The 18,962-nt window shown below is 39.8% G+C and overlaps 1 protein-coding gene across 1 annotated transcript in view; it reads right to left on the reverse strand.

Moving 5' to 3' along the window:
• Positions 1 to 5,661: 5,661 nt before the first annotated feature.
• lrrk2 (leucine-rich repeat kinase 2) overlaps positions 5,662 to 18,962 on the reverse strand; it is a 125,930-nt gene continuing 112,629 nt past the window's right edge. The window contains exons 47-51 of the mRNA XM_052033742.1: positions 18,060 to 18,241; positions 16,267 to 16,416; positions 14,869 to 15,041; positions 13,570 to 13,650; positions 5,662 to 11,575 (exon numbers count right to left, since the gene is read on the reverse strand). Coding sequence (XP_051889702.1) covers positions 11,466 to 11,575; positions 13,570 to 13,650; positions 14,869 to 15,041; positions 16,267 to 16,416; positions 18,060 to 18,241 — 696 coding nt within the window. The 3' untranslated portion in view covers positions 5,662 to 11,465. The remainder of the gene's footprint in view (positions 11,576 to 13,569; positions 13,651 to 14,868; positions 15,042 to 16,266; positions 16,417 to 18,059; positions 18,242 to 18,962) is intronic.

An 18,962-nucleotide genomic window follows, 5' to 3' on the forward strand; every position in this document is an offset into this window, starting at 1 on the left:
ATACTCTAATGAGTACAACTCTAGCTTCTCCCATCTCTTTACACATTAAGACTCTTGCTTCTTTGCCAGACTTTTGTTGGCTGGCCAGAGCTTTGGCATTCTTCTTCATATTATGGTACACCAGCTGGGACTTGACCAGCTTTCTAAAAAGAAATATTTGGATGACTTTCTTGCCCCGCTATTTGTTTTCTTAACTCACTTTTCAACTTGCACTGCTACCTTCAAAGACTTATAAATATCCTCCTCCAAGACCTCTGTTCTTAGATTTACCATTGTACCTTCTACTACTATCAAAATAGTACCATTTATATTTTACAGTCTCAGCTTGTTGTTTTTCCCCACAAAAAGATATCACTTCATACCTAATTGTATTAAATTGCATCTACTATGTGCCTGATAGTTTCACCAAATTGTTAATATTTTCATGATGTCTACAACATGCTTGCATATTTAGGCGTTACTATGTTAACTTTAAATATCATATGTAAACACAAAAATGCATACAAGATAGCCATGTCATTTTATATAAAAAGTGAAGTAATGATTTTAATAACAATGCCCAGAAGACTGCACTGTGTATTTCTCTCCAATTAAAGACGTATTTCTACACGAGTACTCGGCTTTCCATAATCTAGCCAGTTTTATTCCTAAATTACCAACTACCCTGCTGCACCATGTTTCCATATTCTGCTGGCATGTCATTTATTCACCAATTAATTCACCAGTTTCATTAACTCTCATTTACTTCATTAAAAATTAAATCTATGCTTGACATCCTTTGTTAATCCATACTTTTTTGAGGTCTTTTACAAAAGATTTGACAGATTAGTTTTGCAAAAAAAAAAGTTGATCTCACATAGTCTGAATCAAATAGATCCTGGTTTGCAGAACAAAGAAATAGTAGAAATTGCACAAGCATGAGTTCTTGTATTTCCATTGTCATTAGATATAGTCGAGGTGCCACACGTCTCTCAGCTTGGTAATATTTGGTCCACAGAGATAATGAGTGAACAGACACAAGGGATAAATCTACTTGAACTTGACTTTACCAACTTACCTGTAGCAGGTGCAATTGCTCATAACAACTTTTGCAGAACTGACCACTTCATGAATTCCATTCTTCATTGTGTCTGCCATCCATTATGCAACACTATCATTTTGCTAAATTGGATTGACCAAGAACAGATCTGACAGATTGAAACTGGGCATCCAGGAGATTACACGGACTACCAACAGCAACAAAAATGTAAACCTGCAATCTGTAACTTCACGATCTAGCATATCCCCATTTAATGAGGAGTGGAGAAGAGTAGGTCAGGGGCAGCACCAGGTTCACCCAAAAATGAAATGCCACCCAAGTGAACGTGCAACACAGGATTGCACATCCACAAAACACTCCCCCCCCCCCAAAAAAAAAGCTACCAACAGTTAAGTGACCCAACGACCAATTTATCAGATCACAGCCATGCAGTCGTGTCATACTTCTTGGTAAATGATGGAAAGTTAAAGAGTGAGCAGGAGGAACAGGCTCTAAGAATATTCCCCATCAGGAGAAATCCAAGCTGGCCGATTACTATCTAATCAGTCTATCTCCATTCTTGAGCAAAAAGCTGACAAATGTTGTTGGCTGTGTTATCAAAAAGAATTTATTCCCTTATAACCTTCTTGCCCAATCCTCAGTTTGGGTTTTGCCAAGACCACAACTCCAAACCTCACCAGAACATTGGCCCAAATATGGATGAAAGAGTGAATTCCAAAAGTGAGGTGAGAAGGACTGCAAGACAGCATTCAACAAGTGCGGCATCAAGGATCCTGGTAAAACTGCATCAAGAGGAAAACACCCCAATGGCTGGAGTCATACGATGCTCAAGAGGTGACAGTTGTGTCTTCCTCAGGGTAGTGTCCCAGAGCTAATCATCTTCAGCTGCTTCTTCAATGACCTTCCTTCTATCAAAGTCAAAAATTGTGATGTTTGCTGATGATAGGACAATGTTTAATTTCATTTATAACTACTCTGCAAATGAAGTAGCTTATTTTCAGCAAAACCTCTGCAACATTAAGGCATGGACTGACAAGCCTGGGCATCCTGCAGTGAGTGACTCCTCTCCTGATACCCCAAAGCCTTTCTCCATCAACAAGGCTTGCCAGGAGTATGATGAAATACATTTTTCTCGCCGGTCCTTGTTTTAGGAATTCTTAAATTTCATTTCTTTTACTTTTTAAAGTGTGGATTAGGATAATGGATATCACCAACTAATATTGCTCAAATATTTTTATACATTTCCTTGAGATTTTCATGTACATTTTATCCCTATTCTGCTCACTATTTGGACTGATTTATCAAAGATCAGATTATTTGCAAAATCCTTGTCCTGACTGAGAGCATGGATACTATCCAAGTTGTAATCAGCTCCAGAATAATACATACAGCTAGGTAAAACCATGGACAATCCAAACTTGGATGTCTAAGAGAAGAAATTATGTGCAATCAAGGCAGAACAGAGCAAGTACAACCAAGGTAGCTTTGATGTTGTGGGTATTCTAGATAGCAACATGAATGGTTAAGAAAGAAATACATTGGTTCTGAGAAAAAGTGTGCACTTTATGGGTTGGAAAATATTATTGCACAGAATGCATAATGAAGAAAACTAAAGTCCATGGAATGGATGAAATGAGCGGTACAGGGACAGAAACGGGGTCAGATTCAGTGCACCAGTGGAACACAGTGCGCTCGGTGCCAAGTAAGGTTAATTCTAAGGAAGGAAAATCCACAAGGCACATCCATGCCCAGATGTTGGCCCAAGGGCAACCAGTCACACCTCAATCTCACACAGGAGCAACCTGTAATGTTATCCTGAAATGAGCCCTCAGTCTTGAAGTGGTGCAGTCAAACTAATGAGTCACATGCTATTCAAGTGTAGCAAGATCATATTTGAGCTGCTTGCAAGATGCTACCTTAGGGTGAAGAACCCAAAGGATCAATTGGTAATTGGTTTATTATCAAAAGTACCGACTATACAATGAAAAGCTTTTGTTGGCATGCCATCCAGACAGATCATTCCATACACATGTACTTCAAGGTAGTACAAAAAGTAAAAAACAGAATGCAGAATATAATGTTACAGTTATAGAGAAAGTGCAGTGAAGGTAGACAAATGAAGTTCAAGGTCATGAAGACGTAGATTGAGAGATCAAGAGTTCATCTTTTTCATACAAGAAGACTGTCCAAGAGACTGATAACAGCAGGAGAAAAGCTGTACTTGAGCTTGGTAGTATGCGTGCTGAAGCTTTTGTTATCTTCTGCTCAATAGGAGTTGGGAGAAGAGAGAATGACCAGGTTGGGAGTCCTTGATTATCTAGACTGTTTTCCCGAGGCAGTGGGAAGTGTAGACAGAGTTAATGGGGGAAGAGGCTAGTTTGCATGATATACTGGGCCGCACAGTTTGCGTGATATACTGGGCTGCATTCACAACCCTGTGCAATTTCTTGTGGTCTTGGGCAGAGCAGTTGCCACATCAAGCTGTGATGCATCTGGATAAGATGCTTTCTCTTGTGCATCTGTGAAAGTTGGTGTGTCATCTTGGACATGCCAAATTTCCTTAGCCTTCTGAGGACGTAGAGGCACTGGTCTGCTCTCTTGGCCGTAGCACTGATGTGGCTGGACCAGGACAAATTGTTGGTGACATTTACACCAAGGAACTTGAAGTTCTCAACAATCTCCACCTCAGCACTATTTATGCAGACAGGGGTGTGTATTCCACCCCATTTCCTGATCAGCTCTTTTGTTTTACTGGCATTGAGGGAAGTTGTTATCTTGACACCATGCCACTAAGCCTTCTAACTCTTTCCTGTAGTCCATTTTGTCGTTGTTTGAGACCAGGCCCACGACAGTGGTGTTATCAGCAAACTTGTAAATGGAGACATCATAGAAGCCTCAGCCCTTTACAATCATGGGTGCATAGGTGGTAGATGGCTGAGGATGCAGCCTTGTGGAGCACTGGTATTGAGGATAATTGTGGAGAAGGTGATGTTATTTATCCTTACTGATTGAAGTCTGCTCAGGAAGTCAAGGATCCAGTTGAAGAGGGGGATGCCAAGTCCTAGGTCTTGGAGTTTGGAGATGAGCTTGTTTGGAATCATAGTTTTGAAGTTGGAGCTATAGTCAATAAAAAGGAGCCTGACATAGGTGTCAAGGTCTTGATGCACATGAGGACAGACTCTTCATATTAGCCCTATTGCAGTACAGTGGGATCCTCAACTAAACTGCAGAGCAATTGGGCTATTCTGGGATTGTGCCCAGACAGGGCCTCTTCTCATTACCATCCATTTCATTCTTGTTGCTTCTGCTCCTTTTCCTCCTCTGGCTGCTGACTGAGAAAGCAAAGGCAAAGCAGTCATCCTTCCCTGGTGTGTACTATAGGACACCCCCTAACCAGTCCGAATGTCAAAATAAAAATCAAATAACTCCAGTGCTGGAAATCTCAAATTAAAACAGAAAATGTTGGAAGCATTCAGCAAGTCAGGCAGGACCTGTAGAAAGAGAGTGAGCATTAACACTACAGACTGAAGACCCTGCAATGTTATTTATTCCGAGCTGTTTGTGAACCCCAACAAATATTAGTATGATTTTCCTAGTGAACCCACAGTTCTGTCTGTAGTTGTAGTCTGTAGCACTTACAACAGCTTAAATATATAGCCTTCATTCCCCAAGGGCAAAGTGCTAGTTCAACACAAAGGTTATAAATGTGGGTAGTGTCTCAAAATAAATCAACCTTGAACTTCCAAGGTATATAGTATTGACCGTGAAGACCTGGTAGATCAGTGGGGAAGCAGTTAGTCCTGCTGCATTGCAGATCTAGAACTTGGGTATGACCTAAACTTGGCAACGTGAAATTTTTTCTGTGACTGTGTTGATATCCCCTGTTAGCCACCACTTGGTACGAAAGACCAAGTCCGATAATTTCTGTATTATTGCAACCTTCACCATCACACACAGGGTGGTCCAGACACGGGAGCATACTAGAATAGTGCCTGCAGACCGTCATAAATCTCAATGACCATTTGCTTTGAAAATCTTAGCATCAGCACACATTGCTCTTTCATCACATAGAGATAAGGGTGATGCTCCTGGAAGATGAGATAATTGGCTTTCCTTGCCAAAGACCTTCAGCCAGTTCTTGAGTCAGTCCCCAACAAATCCATGTCATTGAGGAGTGGCAGAGCTTCTACTTCCTATCAGACTTGATTTCCTGTGTATTCACACACAGTGCAAGTTAGTTGCAATATACACAGCCCAATTTGAGAGGCAGGCATCAATTGATGTCAGCATTACATGCTTTGTAGGTTTCAGATTTGTGCATGCAAAATGCGTGATTCAATCTCACAAGTTGCTCAATGTGCCAACCATAAATTGTGATTTAAGTAAAAACAAATGGGGACCCCCAGAGCTTAAAACAATGCAATCGAATCCCAGTCCCACTTCTAGAGAATACAAACAAATGAGAGCAGTGTTGCAGCATGGATTGTATCCTCATGTGACAAAAATGTATATAAAATCAAATATTGAAATGACTACCTGCTAACTGAATAAGAACTGAAACCCAAATAGGGTTTCCACTGCAGAAAAAAAATCATGAGGTACTTAAAAACACCACATTCAACAACAATATTATAGCATTTTTAATGCAATAAAACATTCCAATGCACTTCATGAGAGTGCCGAATCAAAAAATTGTATGGGGCCAAATCTTCTTGGTGAAACCAGCAAAGCAGGATAACAACATATCAGGGTAATAGACAATGAGTGCCACAAGTTGCATCTTCCTTAATCAATGAAATGTATTGATTAAGGATAATTATTTCTTGAACAGTGGAATAGAGGTAGTGAATTATGTACTGCAAGAGAAATAATCATTAGATTAAGACATAAAATGGCAATTTTTTTTTGAAGTATTGGTTTTTACTATGTGCAGGAATGAGGCAGGAACTTGGGAGCGTAAATTGGGAACAGATGTTCCTGCGGAACTGCACAGCGGAAATGTGGAGGTTGTTTAGGGAGTACTTGCATGAGGTTCTGGATAAGTTTATCCACTGAGGCAGAGTAAGGATAGTGGAGTGAAGGAACCATGGTTGACACGAGATGTAGAATATCTTGTCAAGAGGAAGAATGAAGCTTACCTAAGGTTTAGAAAGCATGGATCAGACAGGGCTCTGGAGAGTTACAAGGTAGCCAGGAGGGAGCTTAAGAATGGACTTAGGAGAGCTAGAAGGGGGCATGAGAAGTCCTTGGCGAGTAGGATTAAGGAAAACCCCAAGGCCTTCTACACGTATTTGAAGAATAAGAGGACGACTAGAGTGAATGTAGGATCGATCAGGGATAAAAGAGGAAACATGTGCCTGGAGTCGAAAGGGGTAGGGGAGGTCCTTAATGAATACTTTGCTTTGGTACTCACCAGAGAGAGAGACCTTGACGTTTGTGAGGATGGCGTACAACAGACTGATACGCTAGGGCATGTCGGTGTGTGGAAAGAGGATGTGCTGGAACTATTGAAAAACATTAGGATAGATAAGGCACCAGGGCTGGACGGGATATATCCAAGGTTATTAGGGGAAGCTAGGGAAGAGATTGCTGTGCCTTTGGTGATGATCTTTGCGTCCTCACTAGCCACAGGAGTAGTGCCGGATGATTGCAGGGTGGCAAACGTTGTTCCTTTAAGAAAGGAAGTAGGGATAACCCTGGGAATTACAGACCAGTGAGTCTTACTTCAGTGGTGGGCAAATCACTGGAGAAGATTCTTAGAGACAGGATTCATGGGCATTTGGAGAAGTATAGACTGATTAGGGACAGTCAGCATGGCTTTGTGAGGGGCAGGTCATGCCTCACGAGCCTGACTGAATTCTTTGAGGATGTGACAAAGCACATTGATGAAGGTAGATCAGTGGATGTGGCGTACATGGATTTTAGGAAGGCGTTTGATAAGGTTCCTCATGGAAGGCTTATTCAGAAAGTCAGGAGGCATGGGATCCAGGGAAACTTGGCTGTGTGGATTCAGAATCGGCTCGCCCATAGAAGACAGAGGGTGCTGATAGATGGAGCGTATTCTGCCTGGAGGTCAGTGACCAGTGGTGTTCTGCAGGGATCTGTTCTGGGACCCCAGCTCTGTGATTTTTATAAATTACTTGGATGAGGATGTGGAAGGGTGGGTTAGTAGGTTTGCTGATGATACAAGGGTTGGTGGTGTAGTGGATAGTGTAGAAGGTTGCTGTAGATTACAACAGGATATTGAGAGAATGCAGACCTGGGCTGAGAAGTGGCAGATGGAGTTCAACCCAGATAAATGTGAAGTGATACACTTTGGGAGATCGAATTCGAAGGCAGAATACAAGGTTAATGGCAGGACTCTTAGCAGTGTGGAGGAACAGAGGGATCTTGGGGTCCACATCCATAGATCCCTCAAGGTTGCCACGCAGATCGATAAAGGCGTATGGAGTGTTGGCCTTCATCAGTCGGGGTATTGAGTTCAAGAGCCGCAAGGTGACGTTGCAGCTCTATAAAACTCTGGTCAGACTACATTTGGAGTATTGTGTTCAGTTCTGGTCGCCTCATTATAGAAAGGATGTGGAAGCTTTAGAGAGGGTGCAGAGGAGATTTACCAGGATGTTGCCTGGATTGGAGAGCATGTCTTATGAGGATAGGATGAGTGAGCTAGGGCTTTTCTCTTTGGAGAGGAGGAGGATGAGAGGTGACTTGATAGAGGTGGACAAGATGATAAGAGGCAAAGATCGAGTGGACAGTCAAAGACTTTTTCCCAGGGCGACAATGGTTAACACGAGGGGACATAATTTTAAGGTGATTGGAGGATGGTATAAGGGGTAGTCAGGGGTAAGTTTTTTTTTACACAGAGAGTGGTGGGTGAGTGGAACGCACTGCTGGGAGAGGTTGTGGGGGCAGATACATTAGGGACATTTAAGAAACTATTAGACAGATGAATGATAGAAAAATAGGGGGCTATGTGGGAGGGAAGGGTTAGATAGATCTTAGAGCAAGATAAAATGTTGACACAACATTGTGGGCCGAAGGGCCTGTACTGTGCTGTAGTCTTCTATGTTCTATAAGATTGAATGGATTAAATTGTTCCCTTTTTGGGGGGGGGGGGTCACTAAAGATGATTGTCAAAACATTAGAAATCACAGAACTGCACTAACAATTACCAGACCTGATCCTCTGCATTCAAGTATAATGGGGAAATCCAAGCTGTTGTGAAAAATAACTGGGAAGGTAAGAGCAAGATGCCATTTGTGAGCAGCAAATGCCAAACCAGCATGTATCAACAAGTTCGAGAAATTTGCAACTCATTGCACATTTCTTATTCTCTGTTTTGAGAATCTGATCTGTATTGACATTGCAACAGTGTGGATCATGAACTTGCTTTTGATCTTTCTAGGATTTCAAGATTTGCCAGGCTTTTAAAACAGATTGCTCAAAGGGATAGGTTTTAACAAGCGATACAAAGAAAGAGAGATATGCCAATGTCCTGAGGTCTGGGACTAAATTTCAGAGAACTTAAACAGCTTAACCCAAGGTACCAATAGTGGGCAAAGAGAGCTGGAGATGAACAAAAGGGGACAAGCGAGGAATGCAACGTTTTCATCAAGTTGCATGCAGAGATAGGGAGGGGTGCAGTTCAGGACCAATCCAAACAAGACAATGAGAGTTTTGTTTTGGAGCCAATGCAGGTCAGTAAGCACAGAAATGATTGGTGAACAGGACTTGGTGAATATTAGGATATGAGTTGCTGAGTTTTGGAGGAAGTCAGGCTTATGCAGAATGAAATGCAAGAGACCAACTCAGATTCCACAGGATTAGTTGATTTTCTAAGTCACAAGGGTATATATGAGGGCTTCAGCAGCTGGTGGCTTAAGGCTGGGGAGAAAATGGGTAACATAATGGAGATGCATATCAACAATCTTAGAGTCATCCAACATCAAAATATGCCCTTCAACCAAGTCCACTTCAACCATCATGCACCCATTTACACTAATCATACATTGATCACGATTTATTTTCCCCACTTTCACATCAACTCCTCCAGATTCTACCCTTTACTGACACACTAGGGGCAATTTACAGTGACCAATTAACTTACCAACCTGTGTATCCTTGGAATGTGGGAGTAAATTGGAGACTGTTCAGAAGGATATCAAGGATCACATAGTTTTCATCTTGAAGAATAGAGAGATATCAAAAATTATATGCAATACATGTTAAAACAATGGCTGGGGACACTTACTGTATGTTCAATAGGGTTGTGGCCACAAATGTTAATTACATCAGCAAATTACCTGTTTACATTGCATATACATTGTAAGTATTCATAGGATATCATATGTTGTCATCATAGTAAATATTATATTCTAATACCTTATTAAGTAACATTAAGTGATCTGCCAGAAGGAATTAATTATACCTTTGTTTGTTTTGAGAAATAGTTCCAAAGCAACTTGGAATGACTTACTAAAATCATAAGTATGTGTAAACAAGCCAACAACATCTACGGATATTGGTACTTATGAATCAGGAAGTTCTTTGATCCATTACCTACTCAACAAGGATTTATTTTTATCTCTTTAATCACTGTTACTATTTACCGATGATTCAATGAACAATTAGGAGGGCACTGCCTTTTCTTATGTTTGCCACACATACTCCCTGTTCTTTTGCTTAGAAGAACAACATCCAAAACATGAACTGCTTCTTTGAATTAAAAAACCTGCAAAGGTCAATGTCCTATGTGGGAGAATTAAGTTATTACTCCAACACATAGAAACCTCTAATGTTAACATTAAATCAGCAACAGCTGATCTCTTCTTTTTGTGACAAAATTAAAACTAGCCAAAATATAGATATTCTGAAAAATCTCAATCCACATCATTCTATTTTGCAAATTTCTATTTGCAATTCAATTTTCCTTTTAAGAAAAATATTTCAATGTATGTTTAGTTATACTGCAATTTAAAAGAAGCCGGTAATACAGTTTGGAATTATAATTAGAATATTAAAGCACTTCCAGAAAACTTGAATGAGGTCTGCTAGCAAAAATAATCAGTTGCAACCTGTTCAAAATAAAAAATGCCAAGGGAGAGGTGGCTTAAGAATATGAGAATATTTTAAATTTAAACTTTATATTTTTAAATTTTTTGGCTTTTTGTACCCCCTACCCAAAGGATGCATGGAATGGGAATCCAAAAAAAAAGTGGCAGGACAAAATAAACCAACATTAAGGGATGGCAGTCAGATATAATGGCAAAACCTGCAAATGTTTTTGTATGCACTGACAAAGGTTTGGTATTGTACATGAATGCAGATGGGAAATAGAGGACATGGCAGGGATGCAGAAAAGGAGCACGTGGTGAATGGATGGGCCAGGGAGAGCAGCATGGGATGGGAAAAGGGAAGAAGGAAAAACAGTAGTGGGACAAGGAGATTAGGGGACATACTAATTGCTGCAGAGGGAATCCAAGAGCAGAAGAGAGAATTCATTCAAGTGAAGAAAACAGACGTGTCAGGAATTTTCTATTTAAAAGATGATTCCACTTGTACAATTAAAGGATTGTTAGACAATCCTACTGTTTAAAGGCAAAGTCTTGTTGTTTCATCTCAAGCAATATTTCAGGTGGCAAGTTTTGGTGGACATGGTTGGAATTTGTACAGTTGACAATCAGCTTTTTCTAATCCTGAGACTTCTCTGAATGTTCTGTTCCTATGTGCAGTGCAGCATCAAGTATGAACAGTGCTGCCCATGTCTTTTTGTTTCAAAAATGCCTGTATATGGCATGCAGCTCAAAGATTATTATTGTCATCTCACTAGCGAACTCCAAGCATCATTCCCAAAAACTGATCAGGAACATTCATAGCTTACTACATTTCAGCAAACAACAAATTTCACGACATACTGTATGTCAGTGATGATAAACCTGATTCTAAATAAGTCAATTTGATGGGCACAAATCCCAATTTAGCAACAAAATGATTTTGTTTTCAGTGCCCACTAAAATTCAGTGTTCTCATATCGTCCTTCAGTTTGGAACTTAGAGCATAGATAATGTAACCATCAAATAATTCCCACCTTCTCTGCATTATTTTATGATGGTAAATCACTTGGCTTTGGACAGTTTCCAAAAAGTACATACATTTCTAAATAAACCTAAAGATTTAAACAAATATCACAATAACAAAAGTGCGTAGAGTTGCAGAGGATTTGCATGATGGGACAAGCAAGGGAGACACTGTTGTTCTTTCATCAGCAATAATTCATATATCTCTTTAATATTAAAGCAGGCTTTTATGGTTTAACTAGAACATCAAAATATTAGGTTTATCACTTCATATTTTCAATACATATAAAAACACTATTAATTTAAAAATATATTCATATGTATTTGCCCATGTGCAATTTTTCCAATGATCAAGTCCGCATTTTCTTGGTTACTTCTCTTCTCGTATCATTGTGCTTCTTCAAGTTCTGGATTTCATAAGGAAGGTTCATATCCCAGACAAACAGCTGTGATTGCAATTCTAAAATATACAATTGCAAAGCAGTTGAAATATCACGAAGCAGAGTTTAAATCATTTATTGCCAATATTCTATTTGCCCACAATTAGAAGTAATTATTGTTATAAAAAAAGAAAACAACCAGTTTGTGCAAAACAAGCTCCCATCAACAGCAATGAGACAATCCCCAAGTAACTGATTTTTGTGATGAAGTGATAAATATTGACTGGTTCTTTTGCAGACCCATTGGTTAATGCCACAGCTTGCACGTCATGATAAGCATAAGACAGACAAACTTCTGTGGGGCAGCTGAAATTGAGGAGGATGGTTCCTCCTGACTGATGGAGACAAAAGCTTTGGTGAGGTTGAAAAAGACAGTCTGTGGTGGCCAGTGCCAGTCACTCCATTTTTTTTAAATGGAGTTGTCACATGGTATATGATTCACACTGTGATTTGAGGAGCAGTTGTTTGGCCACTGGGAGGAGGCAGAGGAGGACAGCACTAACAACGAATTTTCCTGTGGCAGACAGCAGGGAGACTCCTCTCTAGTTACCACAGTTGGACTTGCATCTTTTCTTGGAGATGGTCATGATTTCAGCATCTGAGGTCTTTTGGAATATCTTCCTTTTCCCAGAGAGGGACAATAAGGCTGTAAGCTTTGTGATTGAAGCTCTTCATTGCAAACAAGGCTGCATTTGAACCCCACTTTTTTCAGTTTATCTTGCTGCAATGCTGCAGATCACTTCCAATAAACTTCCCACAGAAGTGAAGCTAATCTTCAGAACTCATGGAAAATTAGACAACCTATGGTACCTACACTCAAGAACCAAGGTTACCTAAACTTCAGTAATTGAGTTGCAGTGGTCAATTCACAGAGGTTGAGCTCCAAGCCATTATTAATGAGTTAACTGAAGCACAAAAGGAGGATGAGCCTTGCACCCAACATCTGCAAGACAAAGGTCCTCTATCGACCTGCGACTTCATACCATACTGCTCTTTGACAATTATGGTTCGTGGCAAGACTCTGGAAATCATGGACTACTTCCCATTTCTCAGCACCCACCTCTAGGTGGGCATTTACCATTACCTTCAATGTGCCTGGGCAATCTTTCGTCAATTTGAAGATCAACGTCTCAGAACTGGCACAAAACTCATGGTCTACCAGGCAGAATGATCCCTATCCTCCTTGGTACTTCTGAGAAATGGATGATCAAGAGCAGGAATCTCAAAGCACTGTAAAACATCATCAATGCTGTCTCTGAAAAATCCTCCAAATTCACTGGAAGGAGAAGCAACATGGTAGGCCAAAAAATTCACCTGCCTTACACCAGACTCTCAAAACAGATGTTCTATTTTGAGCTCTTTAGTGCTGAGAGATTAGCAAGGCCACAGAGGAAAAGAATCAAGGATATGGTCAAAGTCTCCTTGAAGGACTGCAACATCCTCACTAACTCTTGGGAGCCTCTGGCTCATGACCGTTCAAAGTGGGGAAGGAACATTCAGGATGGTATTGAGAACTCTGGGCCATGGATCAGGAGCCCAGAGAAGCTCTGAAAAAGCAATGAAAGGAGGAGACCTCCGAACAGACTACCCACCACTCACGCTGTCAGCTATCACCTAGTCTATCTGTGCATGAGTCTGCAGTTCACACGTGGAGCTTCTTAGCTACCTTAGAACCCATAAAATCAGAGTAATACTAAGTTATCCTTGCTCCTGAGGGACTGTTTCAGAATGAGGACTGATTAGGATATCAGGTACAAACTCTCTTGCTCTTTTTCAAATCAGCATCATGTCACGTGGCAGGCAAATGTAGTGTCTCATCCAATAGGTGGCAACTATGATACAAAAAACAATTTATCAAATTTGCACAGGAATGTCAGCCTACACTTTTGTGCTCAAGCCTTTGGCATAGGACTTCATCCCATCACCTTCTGATTCAGAGGTAAGAATGTTGCTGCTTCAGCCAAGTTCTGTTCACTTTAACTAATATAACAAAGTATCAGAAAATGAACCCTACCTCTCTGCCATTTGTTGTTTTCAAAATATTCTTTAATGACATTTCCTAGGATCAGCAAGACAGTGCAATGGCTTTCCTGTTCTAAAGCAAAGAATTGGAGAAATATGATATACATTAATAAAAATTCTATCAAAAGACAAATGAGCTGAACATTTTAATAAAAACAATGCATATACACTGAGGATGAAGAGGGTTTCCGTCAATTAAATCTCTATTTGAGTAAATTTCACATCATTTTCTATTCTGATTTCATCTATCTAAATTTATAAATAGATACAATCTCATTGTCAAAGGGTAGTAGAGTCATTCTGCAGAGTAACAGGCCCTTCAGCCCACCAAGTACACAGCAATCATCAAGCACCTGTAAACACCACGTCAATCCCATCTTGCCTCATGGCGGACTGCCAGCTTGATCCCAAGATTCATCTATATTAAGCCTTTTAACTGCAGCCTCTTTAATATGGCTATGGGAGCTGATATTACCATGGCTGCTGACTCTGGACCTGCCCTCTAATTGTTCCTCGTTAAAGGATTTGAAGTGTACTCATTCCAAATACCAGGCCTTGAAAGAGATGTGAATTGTTACTTTTTGTCACCACCACTCTCCAAGTTGGGAGTAAGGTAATTTGCATGCCTGCTGCCTTACTTGGATGTAGCACCTGTTTTTTTCAGGCTCCCACTCTGGAATCAAACACTGATTTCCCGTTACCCATGATAACTGTGGTAGGCACAGATTGTACCATCAAAAGTTGACGGACAGATATTTGACTGTATCATCACCATCATGAGGCTGCACGGGATGCATGCATGTACCTGTGTAATTACGTCCTTCCAACAGTAGAGGAACTGTAGTACCGGATCCCATGATATTCTCCTGATGGTAATCCATGCCTATTCCTTGATATTCATTCATTGTATTACGCAGTAAAATGGTAAGTTGTTTCATGATTCTAAAAGTGTTACTATTATAGATATAAAATTACATGAATAATTACTTGCAATGTCACAGTACCAAATATCCTGTGACATCCCCATCACAGTCTCATCCACCAGTTGCAAATAGGGTACCTTCTGAAAATTTTGGGGGATGCTTCAATGGATGCACACATTTTTCTTGTTGTAAATTCTACTGTTTTGAAGTAATGGTCTTGAAAACTCAGCACTTCTATGCCAAAACTTGGACTTTTTTTTAATAACTATGCTTTCAGAATACATTACACTAAGAACCCCACACAACTTTGCTGTTCAATACTGTACACTTGGAATTTCAAAGAAAGATTCATACTCTCAGAATCTTACCAATTTGTGTTGTCACCATACTTCTAATGGAGTGGCAAAATTTATCCATAACACAAATGGGTTGATGAGTGGAAAGATCTAACAATATGATGTCACCCCCTCCTGTTCCAATCCAAAGGGTTGCTGCTTTTTGAAGATGAAGAGCTTTCACTCTAGCAGAATAGGCGTCATTCCTAAGGAAAAGATTTGCACAATAAACATTTATGCATGCTTGAATAATTTATTTTTCCATTCAAAATAATGAACACAAAACTTCTTCACCAAGGCATGAAGATCAAAGAGAACTATGTGAATTTGAACTCCATAACATTTTTTTTAAATTTCAGCAACATGATGCTGAAAATCAGTTTAACCTGGTTTATGCCGCCTTTGTGTCCATTTCCACGTCAAATGGATCTGCCAGGCTGAAGAACCTGCTTCTGTGGTGTCTCTCTCTGTGACTCAATGAGACTAAGTGCTGATTCCTCCCCTTCTCTCCCCACATCAAACTGTCCCAACTTCCCTTTTTACCACAAATGCCATCCAACTTCCAGATCCCTTGTGCAAATTCAGCTCCCTAATATTTTTCGCTTTTGACCTCAAGAGCCAATGTCATGCAACTCCGGTCCCCATTCTCGCCTCCCCTGCCTTGCGTGTCATTCTGCTTTTCTCCCCTTGTGACCTCAGATACCATTCTATTCTTAGTTCAGCGCTCCCAATTTGTGAAGGCAGTCACTTTAAGGCCCCTTTGTCCAATCAGACCTCTGGCTGATCTCATGATCCCAGTCTCAGGAGAGGAGCACCAGGAGTTGGTGGCACATTTTTGAGTGGGATAAAGTGCAACACTCAAACAACTGGATTTTGTCAAACAAACCAACAAACAGATGTTTTTCCTAAAAGCAGGAAGCTCATTACGTTAATTCATCACCTGAACTATAAATTCTACTTGAAAAGGGTAGGATCTTGTGAATACAATGGTATTACACAAGACACCACTTGTTCCTGTGTTGTATTCAGAAATAGAAAGCCAATTAGTACCAACACTTACTTGTGATAATGTTACTTCACCAATTAAGGGAAGTAAGGTTGAGCATGTAAACTACTAAAGAATGCAGTTACCCTGCAGAAATAGACTTGGAGTTCTGAAGGTATGAAATTGCTGCTGTGAAATAGTACCCTCTCTCAAATCCCCTACAACCAAGAATGTGAGTGGACAACCTGATGGCATTTCAATCAACATCATTCAATAACCAGCTGCTAAGAAGTACGAATTAATGCAGTTAAGTGAGTTAAGATATAAAAAGATTTGTAAAAGAATCTTTGAAGATCTAAACCTATTCTCTCTGAATATTTTGTGTGTTGTAATACAAGATCACAAAGGAATATTTCAGAGCTTGCTGAAGTTGATTAAATACTTACTCAAGAATAGAAGCACAGTCAATTGATAGACTCATTTTATCGACATTTTTGTCCCACATTTCGACAACATGGCTGCCCTTCTTTGCCAAATAAATATAATTATCGATCACCATTGTGATAATATTTCCACTATGATATTTCTGTTGTCTTCTGCAAAAAACAAATGATGGAAATAACAGTGAATTATTTTCAATTAATTTATCAGTGTTCTGTGGATTGTAAATATGACAATTTAAGGAATCATTCTCCATAAACTGAGCATATCATAAGATTTTTTCATTGGAAACTGTTCAATCTCTTTGGGATTGTGAAATTTGGATCACTTTTTACAAGAGATCCTTGCTTGATAGGTTTTTGGAAATAGGAAACAGAAAAGTGTGCATATACACTGGCAGCTTGATATTTTGCTCTATATATTAAAACTGCATACATCAGAACTATTGCATACCAATATTTAATTCTGGCAGATGCATCACAAGGTATTACACAATTCAGGCAAACACTTTTAATCTTAGTGCATTTGTTGTTTCATTCTCCCTGTTGAAAAGCAGGAGCTGTAGAATATTATCATAGCCTTTAAAGGATGTGTACAGTTTAGTTGGAAGTGAACTTTGCCTGTTAAATAGAAATTCTTCTCAAAGGCACACTGATAAGTTACCTGCAGGTGTGGTTTTAAAACAAGATTAAAGTAGTTCACTTTAGCTTGTTCTGAAAATTCCAGGAGATACAGAATGACTAAATGCTTTACATGTAGCAGGGTCACTGCATGCATCCCACTGAGTAGAAGCAATAATTGTTTTACTTGGCCTAGATCCATACAATTGCATAAACATATTTCAAAACAAAAAGTGAAACAATTGAACCATGTTTTCTGCTAAATCTGACGGAAAAATAACACAGAGAAGGATCATAATAGATGCAAGGGGGAAGACCTCCTGCTGACCTCCAGCTACCTTCCAGTTGTTTCTTCCAGTGTGGCTGTTGGTACAGGCTTCCACTGGGAAACTGGATCTCAGCACATCAGCACTATCCATTGTAGTGCAGGGCTTCTCCCAATTTAAGTGGCTGGCAGAACTTTCAGATTTACTTTGACATTCTGTGAGCCCTGGCTCAGCAGTAGTCAAAGCTGCCACTGAAATTAAATTTTTGTCAATGTCTTGGTACTATTAAAAAGGAAGAGGAATATTTAAATTAATTATCTATGTTTAAGCTAACTGAATTAAATTAAAACAACTAAAAAGATCTACTTACTTTTCTCCTGGTCAACAAAGCTCCCTAATAATTTCAATGAGTTTGCAGGAAAAGCCAGTCTTAACCTGGTGCAGACCATACAAAAACATTTCTCTAGGTTGGTATGTCAGTGTAAGTTCACACTGCCTCACTGGAGCTCCATCTTGACTTTACTAATGCAGCACAGGGGCAGCAAGCAACAGAAGTGCCACTGAAGAAGATGCTGTTGCCAGATTAAAACCACACCACAGCTGGACTTCAGGACTTCTCTGAAGAGATGCAGCTAACTCCAACAGAAGTGCTGGTGTCCAGGTAGATCTCCCCCAATATTGTGGCCATGACAGAATTTCAAAAAAATTTTAAAACATCATCTCATTTTAAATGGTGGCAGTTGTTACTACTTCCACAGACATTTTGTTTGGAGTATGTGGAAAGAAAGCTCCACTGAACTTATTGATGTATTTTCAAGTAGTACGAAAATACTTTAAGTATGATAATTAGGAATTTTTAGTTCATATCTCAAAATTAAAGAATCTATCTTCAAACGAAATATAACAACTTACAGTGGTCTAGTTTTTGTCTCCATCATCTTCTGAACTGTAAAATCACTGTTGAGTGATATAATCTTTGTTCCACAACCTGCCCAGAAGGTCATCTGTCCTGAAATGGTTGATGTGCTCAAACACACCAAAGGAGTACTGATGTCGCCTATATCAACAACCTTCAGTGGTGCACCATCTTGATACTGTTGGACCAGGATGAAACACAAACCATTGTTTGTATTATGCAAAAGAATATATGGTAATTAGTTGAAATTTACACTTACTGAGATTAAAAAATTTCTTTGATGACATGCTTGAAATAAAACACACTGATTAAAATAATCCATCTTAACAGTTCTTTAAAAACCTCAAATGAACCCAAATAAAACATGCAAAAAAACTGCAATTCTTAGTCTAACATTTGATCAAACTGAGGTATCCTTTGCCATTAGAAAATTTTAAATAATTTCAAATAAAAACATCTGCCTGTTCTCAGCGCATCGTCCTAGCCACTGTTAACTAGAGCTTTCTTTGTTACAATGCTCAGCTCCCTACAGAGCTCAGAGTCCCAGTGGAATCCCCATATCCACACAGTAGTGTAGCGGTTAGCATAATGCTATTACAGCACCAACGACCTGGGTTCAATTCCAGCTGCTGTCTGTAAGGAGATTGTATGTTCTCCCCATGTCTGTGTGGGTTTCCTCCCATATTCCAAAGACGTAGGGGTTAGGAAGTTGTGGGCATGCCATGTTGGCACTGGAAGCATGACGACACTTGCAGGCTGCTCCCAGAACATTTTACGCAATAGATGCATTTCACTGTGTGTTTCGATGTACATGTGACTAATAAAGATATCTAAAATTCCAGCATCAGTTAAAATTCCAAGAATGCTGAGTGGCAGGAGATACACCCTGGCATTCTGAC

The sequence above is a fragment of the Pristis pectinata genome, chromosome 19 (genome assembly GCF_009764475.1).
Source record: "Pristis pectinata isolate sPriPec2 chromosome 19, sPriPec2.1.pri, whole genome shotgun sequence".
Lineage (NCBI taxonomy): Eukaryota > Metazoa > Chordata > Chondrichthyes > Rhinopristiformes > Pristidae > Pristis > Pristis pectinata.